This window comes from Urocitellus parryii, chromosome X (genome assembly GCF_045843805.1).
Source record: "Urocitellus parryii isolate mUroPar1 chromosome X, mUroPar1.hap1, whole genome shotgun sequence".
Classification (NCBI taxonomy): Eukaryota; Metazoa; Chordata; class Mammalia; order Rodentia; family Sciuridae; genus Urocitellus; species Urocitellus parryii.
In genome coordinates this window covers 84435959-84450346 of record NC_135547.1, presented here as the reverse complement: position 1 = coordinate 84450346, position 14388 = coordinate 84435959, and the positions used below count along the sequence as shown (strand labels likewise).

The window sequence follows — 14388 nt, the reverse complement described above, 5'->3', positions numbered from 1 at the left end:
ACACTAGAGAAATACAGAATATAATTAGAAATTATTTTGAAACCTTATACTCCAATAAACTAGAAGCTATTGAAGGCATCAACAAATTTCTTAAGTCATACAACTTTCCCAGATTGAGTCAGGAAGATATACACAATTTAAACAGACAACATCAAGTGAAGAAATGGAAGAATCCATCAAATCTTACCAACCAAGAAAAGCACAGGACTGGATGGATACACAGCCAAGTTAAACAAGACCTTTGAAGAAGAAATAATACCAATTCTCTTCAATTTATTTCAGGAAATAGAAAAAGAGGCAGTAAATCCAAACTCATTCTATGAGGCAATATCGTCCTGATCCCCAAACCAGGAAAAGACCCATAAAAGAAAGAAAACTTCAGACCAATATCTCTAATGATCATGGATGCAAAAATTTTCAATAAAATTCTGGAAAATTGAATACAAAAACATATGAAAAAGATTGCACCCCATGATCAAGTGGGATTCATCCCAGAGATGCAAGGTTGTTTCAACATATGGAAATCAATAAATGCAATTAATCACATCAATAGACTTAAAGATGATAATCATATGATCATCTCAATAGATGCAGAAAAAGCATTTGACAAAATACAGCACCCCTTCATTTTCAAAACACTATAAAAATTAGGAATAACAGGAACATATCTCAATATCATAAAGGCTATCTACACCAAGCTTCAGGCCAACATCATTCTAAATGGAGAAAAATTGAAGGCAATCCCTATAAAAACTGGAACAAGACAGGGATGCCCTCTTTCACCACTTCTATTTAACATAGTTCTTCAAACACTGCCCAGAGCAATTAGACAGATGAAAGAAATTAAAGGGATATGTATAGGAAAAGAAGAACTTAAACTAGCACTATATGCTGATGATATGATTCCATATCTAGGAGACCCAAAAACTCCACCAGAAAACTTCTAGAACTAGTAAATGAATTCAGTAAAGTAGCAGGATATAAAATCAACACCCATAAATCAAAGGCATTTCTGTATATCAGTGACAAAGCTTCTGAGAAGGAAATGAGGAATACTACCCCATTCACAATAACCTCAAAAAAAAAAGATACTTGGGAATCAACTTAACAAAAGAGATGAAAGATCTATACAATAGAAAACAGAACCCTAAACAAAGAAATCAAAGAAGATGTTAGAATATGAAAAGATCTACCTTGCACTTGGATAGGCAGAATTAATATTATCAAAGTGACCATACTACCAAAAGCACTATACAGATTTAATGGAATTCTGATCAAAATCCCAATGGCATTCCTCATAGAAATAGGAATAGCAATTGTGAAATTCATCTGGAAAAATAAGAGACCCAGAATAGCTAAAGCAATTCTCAATAGGAAGAGTGAAGCAAGAGGCATCGCTATACCAGACCTTAAACTAGAAACAGAATAGTAACAGAATAGTAATAATAACAAATAACAAATGCAATAGTAACAGAAACATCATGGTATTGACACCAATACAGACTGGTAGACCAATGGTACAGAATAGAGGACCCAGAGAAACCCACAAGCCTACAATTATTTTATATTAGACAAAGGTACCAAAAACATGCACTGGAGAAAAGATAGTATCTTCAACAAATGGTGCTGGGAAACTGGAAATCCATATGTAACAAAATAAAATTATACCCCTAACTCTCACCATGCACAAAACTTAACTAAAAATGGATCAAGGACCTAGGAACTAAACCAGAGACTCTTGTTTAATAGATGAAAAAGTAGGTCCTAATCTTCATCATGTGGGATTAGGCCCCAACTTCCTTAATAAGACTCCTATAGTATAAGAAATAAAACCAAGAATCAATAAATGGAATGAAATCAAACTAAAAAGTTTCTTCTCAGCAAAAGAAACAATCTGTGAGGTGAACAGAGAGCCCATATCCTGGGAACAAATTTTTACCCCTCACAATCAGGTAGAGCACTAATCTATAAGATTCATAAGTAATTCAAAAAGCTAAGCACCAAAAAAAACCCAAATAACCCAATCAACAAAGGGCCAAGAACCTGAATAGACACTTCTCAGAAGAGAATATACAATCAGTCAACAAATATATGAAAAAAATTCTTATCATCTCTAGCAATCAGATAAATTCAAATTAAAACTACTCTAAGATATCATCTCTCTCCAAACAGAATTGCAGCTATTTTAAAGACAAATAAATTGGAGAGGATGGGGGGGTGGGAAGGTACACTCATACATTGCTGGTTGGACTGCAAATTGGTACAGCCAATATGGAAAGCAGTATGGAGATTCCTTGGAAATCTGGGAATGGAACCACCATTTGACCCAGCATTCCCCCTCCTCAAACTATACCCAAAGGACTTAAAAACAGCCTACTACAGGGACACAGCCACATCAATGTTTATAGCAGCACAATTCACAACAGCTAAAATGTGGAACCAACAGAGGTGCCCTTCAGTGGATAAATGAATAAAAGAACTGTGGAATATATACACAATGGAATTTTACTCAGCATTGAAAGTGAATAAAATCATGGCATATGCAGGTAAATGGATGGCTTTGGAGAAGATAATGCTAAGTGAAGTTTGCCAATCCCCCCAAAACAAATACCAAATGTTTTCTCTAATATAAGGAGGATGACTCATAGTGGGGTAAGGAGGGGGAGCATGGGAGAATTAGATGAATTCTAGATATAGAAGAGGGGTAGGAGTGAAAGGGAGGGGGCAAGGGATCAGCAAGGGCTGTGGAAGGTGATGGACATCATTATCCAAAGTACGTGTATGAAGACTCCAATTGGCTGTCAACATACTCTCTATATAAACAGAGATATGAAAAATTACAGTATATATGTGTAATAAGAATTGTAATGAAAAAAACAAAAGAAAGTACATGCATAAAGGTATGAATTGGCATTAACATACTCTATATACAAAGATATGAAGAAGTGTACTCTATATGTGTAATAAGAATTGTAATGCATTCCACTGTTGTGTATTTTTTTTATTTTTATTGTTGGTCGTTCAAAACATTACATCTTTCTTGATATATCATGTTTCACAATTTGATTCAGAAGGGTTATGAACTTCCATTTTTACCCCGTATACAGATTGCTGAATCACATCGGTTACATCAGTTACATTTCCATTGATTTACACATTGCCATTCTAGTGTCTGATGAATCCTGCTCTCTATCCTATCCTCTACTATCCCCCCTCCCCTCCCCTCCCCTCCCCTCCCCTCCCCTCTTCTCTCTCGACCACCTCTACTGTAAAACATTTATTCCACTTGTATTCTTCTTCCCTTACCCCTCACTTCCTCTTGTATGTAATTTTATATAACCCTGAGGATCACCTTCCCTTTCCCTGCAATTTCCCTTCTCTCTCCCTTTCCCTCCCACCTCTCATCCCTATTTAATGTTAATCTTCTTCTCCTGCTCTTCGTCCCTACTCTGTCCTTAGTTACTCCCCTTATATCAAAGAAGTCATTTGGCATTTATTTTTTAAGGATTGGCTAGCTTCACTTAGCATAATCTGCTCTAATTTTTTTTAAAAATGAAATCAATGAAACAAAAAAGTAAAATAAAAATAAATACTTCTACAAATGTCTTAAAATAAATAAAAGAAAAAAACAACTATAAAAATAATTTAAAAATCCAGTAGAATAGAGGGAAGTGAACGGGGGAGAGAGGAAGGGAATGTAAGGGGATGTACCGATGACTGAATTAGACCAAATTATTTTCCAGTATTTTATAATTATGTCAAAATCAATCCTATTGTCATATTTAACTCAAAAAACTAATAAAAAAAGAAAAAAGTGAATCATGATATTATGTATCATTAGGATTCAATAAAAAAGAAAAAAGCTCAATACTGTATTGAAAATCTTCATTCACAAAACTTCGTAGCAATACTTCATAATAGAATTTTATTTGAAAGAATGTATCCAATATATGTTCAAGTTTTTATTTATTTCATAAAATTTCATACACATACATGCAAATTAAGTACCCTGTAAGTGCTTAATAAATGTTAAAATACTTAACACTTAACATTAAATATTTCTGCTTTAAGATAGTTTAATATTTTAAAAAACATTTTTTTCTCATTATGAAAGGAACAAATAAGTCACAGAAAATCAGATAAATTTCATATATAAAAATTCAAACAGAAATATAATTCTCAAGGGAAAAATTTATAAACATATTTCACTTCATGTAACAATTGTACTAAGTGCAATTATTAAATCTTATAATACAGTTCATACTATATGTGCAAACTTCTACTTCTTCTAATCACCATTATAACATACAAAAACACCAGTGGTATTTATACACTTTCATAAACTTGGCTTTAAATGACTAAAAACAATTCCATCATATTCATTAAAGATAATTTACTTCCTATTCCTCTGTTATTACACCACTGAGTTGTTTCCAAATAACTTATTATAAATCTTGCTGTATTGTTCATCTTTATGAAAAAAATCGTATATAGTGTATGATAGTTTTATTGGAGTCCAGCTCCAGGGCAAAATGATATGTATGATTTTCAGGCCAAACCATAAACAATTACAAAGGCTTTATCTGGAAAGCTTCACCAGACATGGTGCATAATTAAGGCACTGCAGTATGTAAAAGATGTAGCAGTCAGTCTCAGACTCCTTTGGCAAGTCACGCTCTTACGCATATTTGTATTACTAAGCAAAGGCACATGAAGTTTTTGATCTTTTTACATGAGGCCTTTGGCATAGTCCTTCTTCAGGACTTGCCAGCCCTGGGGAGGAGGGAGAAAACTTGATGCACTTTTACCCATTCTGATGCAATATTTAGAATTTTTTACACCTAGCCCCCCTCTCTCACCCTATCTTATCATTAGAGTCCACAAACTGTTGAAGACATCTGTTCTGAGATCCTAAAATAGTGAGAAGACCCCCACATCTAAAGGTTTTGTCTCTTGTTATAATACTAAAGTAAGTTATGAAAAATTCACTGTTGCTTCCATTTTGATTTGCTTTTATTTTCTATCATGACAAATAATAGCTTGGCTATGTCTCTAATGCAAAGGGCCCTTTACATTATTTAGGGAGATAAAACATGTTTTTTTTATTTTGATTAAGCTAGCATAAGGCATTTCAAGATTTATTTAAATACTTGATGTCAGTATACTACTTTCCCTCAATTGAATTGTCATGGCTACATACAAGGAAGAGAATATTAGTGACTATCATGCCATCAAGATTTTTTTTGAAAAAACTTAACTCTGTCAAATAATATTTGAATATATACTTTAAATGATCTTTTTTTAAAACTACTTCTGTTTCTATCAAAATAACATACCCATTAAAGGCACAATAGAAAACTTTCTGGTAATAGGGACTTCATAAGTAGAACTATGTGATTATAAAAATAATGAAAAGAGTTTCTATTTATTCAATATTTACTAGGTTCTCAGATACATGTTTCCAACTTCCTTAATAAATGAGAAATTTCTAGTGCCTTCAGAATTGGGTATATCTCAGATGCTTTGTGTACACCATGTTATTTAACTGGGAACACATGAAATGAAATATATTTCACTTAACCCACTCAATTACAAAGATAGCACATAATTTTATTAATCTTATTTTGCAGAGTAAAATAGTAAAAAACTGACAGTATAAACAACTTAATGAGAATAAAGCAAGCTACTCTTTGAAAAAGTTATGATTAAATTTCAGCTTGATGTAATTAAAAGAATTTCTATTCACTTCATTTTTCTCAATATAAAGAATGAGCATACCTGCAATATCCAACTCCCTTGAATATTTAAAGGGATGGCACATATATCACACCAGAAGTACACATTTGGTACTCAATCTACATTTTTTACAATAACAACAATCATCAATTGTTCAACAAGTGTGCATTAACCATGCTAATTTGGTGAGCTTCTGAACTGAACTTATTGTACAAGAGCAGTGATTACTATTTTATAAGTTGACTCATCAAAATATCATTGAGTGGGATTATTTCTAGGGTCAAATATATTGTACAAATTATACATTTATATATTGAAATCCAAAATACAGAAAATTCTCATCAGATTTAGAAATTGTAATATGAGTGTTTGAAGAGCACTACTTAACTTGGTAGGGATGTAGGCTTACTGCATTATATATGGTTTCTAATCCAGTAAAATGGTCATCAGAATAAATTTGCAGCAAATGAATGCCTTATAATACACAAGACAGTTTTTGGTACATAATGATAAACTAGAATATGGTGGGTGTGGATAAAGTTATCCATATGTTGCATCTTTCCTCAAATATTGGGAGTGGTACTCATTAGGATATTTTTGGTAGAATGATCTTCTCTTCCCTTATTATATCAAACAAGTAAATCAAAGAAGATGATTTACATACCAATGGAAGGAATAGTGTATACTGAGAGACCCAAGCACCATTTGATCAATTCCCAAAGAGGATTAATTGGTTTCCCATGGTCACCAAGGAGATCCACAAATTTTACAGGTTCCTGAGATTTAGGTAAGAAAGAAAACACAAGAATATTTTCTGTAAAACATAGAGTTAATGAACAAACAGACAATATCATTGGCCATCATAGAAATGTGAATCAAAATTATAATGTGATATCATCTTTCCCTAGTTAGATTGTTATTACCAAACAACAACAACAACAACAAAAAAACAAATGTTAGCCAGGATGTAGAAAAATAGGAATGCTCATACACTGTTGATGGGAATGTAAATTTATACAAGTATAATGGATGCTACTCAAAAAAACTATACCACATTGATCCAGCTATCCCACTTCTGGATACATAATCAAAGTAAATAAATTCATCATATCAAGGGGATAATATGCCCATGTTTATTTTCACACTATTCACAAGAGTTAAGATATGGAATCAACCTAGTAATCCATCAATGGATGAATCAATAAGTATATACATATATATGTATATTCACACATGTATGTACACATAAACAGACTGAAATATTATTCAGCATTAAAGAAGAAAAAAATCTGCTATTTGCAAGAAAATGAATTGAACTGAAGGAAGTTATGTTATTTGAAGTAAGCCAGACACAGGAAGATAAGTACTACATATTCTCTTTCCTATGTGGTAGTAATTAAAAAGATGTGATGAATGTAGAGTAGTGATTATTAGAGATTGGGATGGATTGTGGGAAGGATGAATGAAGGAAGGCTGGATTTTATCAATTCATACTATAAGCATGTATTTAGATATCACACTAAATCCAATTACTATGTATAATATTTACATATTACTCAAAAATAGAACATAATTCTAAAATCATGTGATTAAGACAAAAATGTGTGCAGGAGAATAGCCCAGAAAGCACAACCCTGATTCTGTGCACAAAGTAAAATATTTTGAAATCCCAGGATTTTGAAAGAAAGAAATGCATAAAAGAGGATAGTACTCCCAGTCACTGATTTCTTTGTCAGTGTATATTCACACATGTATGTACACATAAACAGACTGAAATATTATTCAGCATTAAAGAAGAAACATAAACATAAATTTTATACCTGGGATAGAGAAACTGTGGAGAACAGAACCATCATTTTTTTTTCCATATGGTTAAATAGTATGTGACTTTGTTCTGAAGTGTTTGTGCTAAACAGGGGTCAGTGGCTTCTTGCAAAACGGTGGTGATAATGGGGATAGCAGTGGACACACATTGAGTTAAAGTATCTATACTTAGATATTCACCTAAGAAGAGGCAACTGAAGATAAATAAGTACATGAAATAGTCCATTGGAAAAAAGACAAAGAAGCAATAAGCATCCCAAGAGTTGGGTGGACATACAAGCAGCATAAAAAAGCAACAAAATGACCCAAACTGACAAGAACACATAGACAATTGACTCCAATAACATTGTAGTAGAGGAAATGTCAGATAAGGAATTTAGAAAGTTCATAGATAACTTGTGCAATGAGCTAAAAAAAGATGTAAGGATAAAAATTAGAAAAGACAGGAAGTGAAACAAAAGAACAAAAGAGAAAAACTAAATGAAAAACTCAAATTTAAAAATCAATAGATAGCATCACCAATATATGAGACCACTTTGAAGCTAGATTTTTAGGACTTGAAAAAAAGAATATAATTCTGAAAATAAAGCTGACAATACAGAAAAGACGCTAAGAGACCATGAACAGAATATTCAAGAAACCTGTGATATCAAGAGACAAAATTTAAGAATCATTGGCATGGCAATATGTAAATCAGTGGATGTGTAACTGATGTGATTCTGCAATCTGTATACTGGGTAAAAATGGGAGTTCATAACCCACTTGAATCAAAGTGTGAAATATGATATGTCAAGAACTATGTAATGTTTTGAACAACCAACAATAAAAATTAAAAAAAAATAAAAATAAATAAAATCTTGCATGGGAGTAATTTTCTCCCTAACATGAATGATATAGGCAAAAAAAAATTACATAAAATACAGAGGAATTCCAGTGAGTTAATGTGGTAAACCAGCATGGCCTCCAGGGTGATTGGAAGCAGTATTCAAATATAGTTCTATGATGTCCTGACATCAACACTTTGGGCCTATAATTTATTCTGGTTAATTAGTCCTCAATGGAGTCCCTTGGTCAGTAGTTCAAATTCCTGGTTGGGCCTGTAATAACAGGGTAATAACAGGGTAAAATATTTTCTTTAGAGTATCTATCATACTTTTTCACTCATTTTCAGACATGGAACCTAAATTGGACCTCCATCATATTGAGGAAGGGTAAAGTGATTTAAGCAGAGAATTTGTGAGAATTTTTTAAAAAAGAAAATTAGTAAACATTCCACATATGCTTGCAGAGAGAAAGTGATAGAAATTATTTTTTAGGCATAGTCCATAAAAATCTCCCTCACATGCTACTTCAAACACTTCTGGTGATTAGGAGAGAAAAGGCCACAAAGACTTTGGGTAACTTGTGTTGAAGATGCAGTCTCCATCAGCCCAGCGTCTCAGGTGGAGAAATACCACCCCCATCAACAAGGGACATTACCACTGTTATGTGAGCAAGAAATAATATCCTACTGTGTTTCAGCAGTTCAAGTGATATTTATTTCAACAACCATACTTCTAAGCTGCTAAAGACAATTTTATGTTAAATTTTGGGAAAAGAGCTTATATAGGAAAATACTCATGTATTATACAATTACATCTGATATATAAAATAAACAATTAAAAGCTTAAAAAAAGAATCATTGGTATAGATATGGCTCTAAAATAGAAACTAAAGAAATGCACAACCTTTTCAATGAAATACTAGAATTTTTTCAAATTGTAGGAATGAGATTTAAATCCAAATATAATATCCATGTGGAACTCAAAATAGGCAAGATCAAAAAACGTGGTCTCTAAGACACATTTTAATGAAAATGCCTAATATACAGAATCAGGCTAGAATTTTAAAAGCCACAAGAGAAAAACAGGAAGTCAAATTTAGAGGCAGATCAATTCAGATTTCAATTGATTTCTCAGCCCAGATCAAGCTAGGAGGGTTACAATAACAATGAAATCAGTAATGAAAGAAAATAGGTGCCAAGCAAGAATACTTCATCCAGAAAACTTGTCATTCAGAATTAAAGATGAAAGAAAAACCTGTGAGAAACACAACAAAAAGAATTTATAACCACTAAGTCTGCACTGCAAAACATATGCAATGAAATATTTCATGCAGAATAAAAAACAAAAATGAAAACAAGCATAGGGATGAATTGCACTAGAAGAATAGTTAATTAAAGAAAAATCAATTATGAATTAACCATTAGAAATAAATAAAAATGGCAAGAAATAAAACCTATCTCTGTATGATAACACTGAATGTAAATGGTCTAAACTCTTCAATCAAAGGACATATATTGGCATATTGGATTGAAAAACAAAATCCAAAAATAGGTTGCTTGCAAGAGACTCACCTCAGAAAGACATTGACATATTAAATGCAAAAGATAATATTTGCTGAAAGTAAGCAGGGTAGTTACTCTCATATCAGATAAAGTGAACTTCAAATGAAAATTAGTCAAAAGAGACTAAGATGGTAACATCATAAAGGTTAAAGGAAGCATCAAAAAAAGAGAGAAAATGATTGTAAAATTCATGCACCCCCTAAACGTGCATCTATGTACATAAACCTTTCCCGATATAAAGAATTAAATGGACCATATACTGTAATACTGGGTGATTTCAATACAACCCTCTCACCATGAAATAGGTCATCCAGACATAAAATAAGTAAAGATTCTTCATAACTGAAAATATTATTGATCAAATGGACTTAACAGATATTTACAGAATATTTCATCCTTCTATGACTAAATTCACCTTCTTAGCAGCTCATGTAATTTCTAAAATGGATCTTATTTTAGATCACAAAAGGAAATCATTGGAAAAAACAAAGTAGAATTTATTCATTTAATGGAACAAAATTAAAAATAAAAAAACAAGATGAAAATTAGAAAACATCCTAAAATCTGGCAATTAAATAATACTCTGTATTGAATGATGAATAAACAGTATAAGAAATTAGGGGGGAAGTGAAAAAAATTCTTAGAAATGTGGGAATAGTGATAGAACATTTTAAAATCTCTGGGAGAGTATGAAAGCAATTATAAGAGGACAATTTATAGCACTGACTTTCTACATCAAAAAATGAAAGATACCAAATAAATAATCTAATTTTAGACTTCAAGGCCATAGAAAAGAGGAATAAACTAACACCAGAATCAGCAGAAGACAGGTAATAATTAAAATCAGAGCTTGGATTAAAAAAAATGAGACTAAAAATAATACAAAGTATAAATAAAACAAAGAATTGTTTCTTTGAAAGAATAAGCAAGATTGATAAACTCCTATCTAAACTAACCAAAAGAAACAGAAGATGCAAATAAAGGGATAGAAATAGGAAAAAAATCTATTTCTCTCTTTGCCCATGACATTATCTTATAATTCAGTGACACAGGACACTTCACCAGAAGAATTCTAGAGTTAGAAGTACATTTAGTAAAGTAGCAGGTTACAAGAACAACATGTATAATCAATCACTTTCCTATAATCTGAAAATTAATCTGTTAAAAACATATTTTTTAAAATTATTCCATTTAAAATGACTCCAATTAAAATAAAATTAACTGGGTTTTGATTTGCATTTCTCTAATTGCTAGAGATGATGAACATTTTTTTTCATATGTTTGTTGATCAATTGCATTTCTTCCTCTGTGAATTGTCCAGTTCCTTAGCCCATATATTGATTGGGTTATTTTATTTTTTTGGTGTTAAAGTTTTTGAGTTCTTTATATATCCTATCTGAGGTGCATGTGGTTAAGATTTTCTCCTCCTTTATACCCAAGGAACTTAAAATCATCATACTACAGTGACACAGCCTCATCAATGTTTATAGCAGCTCAATTTACAATAGCTAAACTATGGAACCAAACTAGATGCCCTTCAACAGATGAATGGATAAAGAAAATGTGGTACATACACAGTGGAATATTATTCACCTTCAAAGAATAATGAAATTATGACATTTGCAGGTAAATGGATGACACTGGAGAATATCATGTTAAGCAAAATAAGCCAAATCCCCCAGCAAAGGTCAAATATTTTCTGTGATAAGTGGATGGTAATCCATGGTTGGGGGCATGAGTAGGTATGAATGAAGGAACTTTAGATTGTGCAGAGGGGAGTGAGGGGAGGGGAATGGTTGTGAGGATGGGAAGAACAGTGAAATGAGATGGACATTATTACCATGTATGTTTACAATACCAGTGTGACTCTGTACCATGTACAGCCAGAAGAATGAGAAGTTGTGCTCCATTTGTCTACATTTGTCAAAATGCATTCTACTGTCATGTGGAATGCATTACAATACATTTAAAAGCAAAAAATAGTAAACAAATAAAATACATGGGAATTAATCTAATTAAGTAGGTGAAAGACATATAGAGTGAAAATTATAGTACACTAAAAAAAGCAATTGAATAAGAACCCAGAAGATGGAAAGACCTCTAATGTTATTGGATATGCAGAATTAATATTGTCAAAATGGCCATACTACCAAACAACTTATAGAAAATCAATGCAAACACCAAAAAAAAAAAAAAAACAATGGCATTTTTCACACAGCTAGGAAAAATTATAATATTTATTTGGGGGTTGGGGTTGGGGCTCAGTGGTACAGCCCTTGCCTCACATGTGTGGGGCACTGGGTTTGATACTCCACACCACATAAATAAATAAAATAATGGTATTGTGTTCATTTACGACCAAAATTTTTAAAATGTTTAAAAATAATTTGGAAGAATTAGAGATCCAGAATAATCAAAGGAATACTGAAAAAGAAGAGAAATGCTAGAGGCATCACAATACCATAACTCAGATCATACTACAGAGTTATACTAACAAAAATAGAATGGTACTGACCCCTAAACAAACACGAAGACCAATTGAATAGAAGACAGAGACAAACTCACATTGATACAGGCAGATGATACATTGCAATAAAAAATATGTATCATAAAATGTCCATATGCCTTTTATTTTTTAAAAGCTTCAGGTACCAGCTATACAATCTTCCTGTTCTGAGGAAATAACTTATTAGTGAGTGATTATGACCACTGGCTCTGTGTCAGGCATCATATTATAGTTAGGAAAAGAACAGATTTTTAATTCCCTTTATGTCTTTTAAGGCTATTAAATTTCAGAACAAATTTTAATAATCATAATGCATGTTAAGGTTCAAATGTAAAGATTGAAAGTGGACCCTGAATGGGGTTTTTGTTACTAATCTTTTCCTTTATTTATGATGCAACACTCTGATTATTAACCTATATCTCCAGCAAACATCCTCCGCTTATAGATTTACATAAACTTTTAGGACATTTCCAAGATGTTTATATGAAGAAAAATGTCTATTTCTTTAAAACAAGTTACTTTTTATTTATATTTTTAAAGTAGTAAGGGATGCATGACTTCTTCTTATTGAGAGGCTGCTACATGTCACACAATTCAAAAGGAATATTCTTAATCCATATAATAATTCTGTAACATAAGTATCTACCTAATTTTATCTCTATTGAGGAATAGGTAAATAACCTGCCTCAGATACCAAAACTAGGAAATGGCCGGTGATTCAAATTAGGGCCTGTCATAATCTATACAAACACTCCTATTAGCCTATATACAGTAAAGTTAAAACATAAACCTTAAGTGAATTCCACATTAGGGATGGGCCTACTCTTTGATCATACAATCATATATTCTTATACCAGAATAGCACTCACTAATCAAAGCTTTTCTTTAAATATTTCATTTTTTCTTATTTTTCCTATTATTTTCTCCATGTCTTCAAGTATATGACTTGCAAAAGAATATAAAAAATCACTTATAGAAAGAAAGAAGAAAAGAAGTGAACATACCTTTCCATCATGTCCCTTTGTTGACATCATTGTAATCCACAACTGAAAAGAATACTTCATTTCCTTCAGTTTAACATGTTGAACTGAGGCACCTAGAATATTTTCAAGGTGGGCCACAACCTTATAAAATAAATATAAAAATAGACAAATATGATAAGAACTTATATCACTGGATATTGATGTTAGCAAAATGGCAGACTATGGAGGTTTAAGTTCTTGTTCCCCTACAGAAACACCAAAAAATGACATGTAGACTAATATAGCATTTTGAGATAACCAGAACTAGTTCAGAAACCATGGCAACAAGGAAAATACCTATAAAAGAACACAATCAAATTTCTAGGAAATATCATGGCATTTTTGCTTACCCTAGCCACCCCACTGCATGGGAAAAAGAGCAGTTGGGAGGAAGGTATTTGATTATTGATTCCACCCTCTCTCAGGTTGAAAGTAAAAGAGTAGAACTTGCTTGAAAACTTCTTGTTTGTCTTGGGGAAGCCCAAGGGACTGGTTACTGTCTTCCCTGACTTGTAGCACTGAAAGGAATAGTAGCATATTTTGCATATTGGGTTAGAAATTGCTTAATAAATTGAGTGGAGTGGTGGGAGCTGTATCATGACTGATCTGCAAAGTTACTGCAGAACTGTGGATGCTTATAGACATAATATTACAGGAAGAGAAACCAAATACAACTAAACCCTTGAGAATAAGCAGGGGTAAGCTACTGCTGATTATCCTCAGGATCACAATATTGCTTCTAGATCTGTAACTACATACAAGTCCTAGCAGGCCCATAATGGTGAGGTACAAATTTTGACCCACTAGGTGCAATAAACTCCTGAAAAACTTCGTGGATTTTCAATTTACACAGAAAAAAATACAAGTATAGACATATAAATGGATATTAAACATATAGAACAATGGTGGAAGGA

The 14388-nt window shown here is 32.4% G+C and overlaps 1 protein-coding gene across 1 annotated transcript in view; it reads right to left on the bottom strand.

Annotated features, from left to right (window-relative positions):
• The window catches only part of Faah2 (fatty acid amide hydrolase 2), a 154659-nt gene that overhangs the window by 71239 nt on the left and 69032 nt on the right, over window positions 1-14388 (bottom strand). Inside the window, exons 8-9 of the mRNA XM_077793646.1 lie at window positions 13457-13576; window positions 6401-6512 (exon numbers count right to left, since the gene is read on the bottom strand). Coding sequence (XP_077649772.1) covers window positions 6401-6512; window positions 13457-13576 — 232 coding nt within the window. The remainder of the gene's footprint in view (window positions 1-6400; window positions 6513-13456; window positions 13577-14388) is intronic.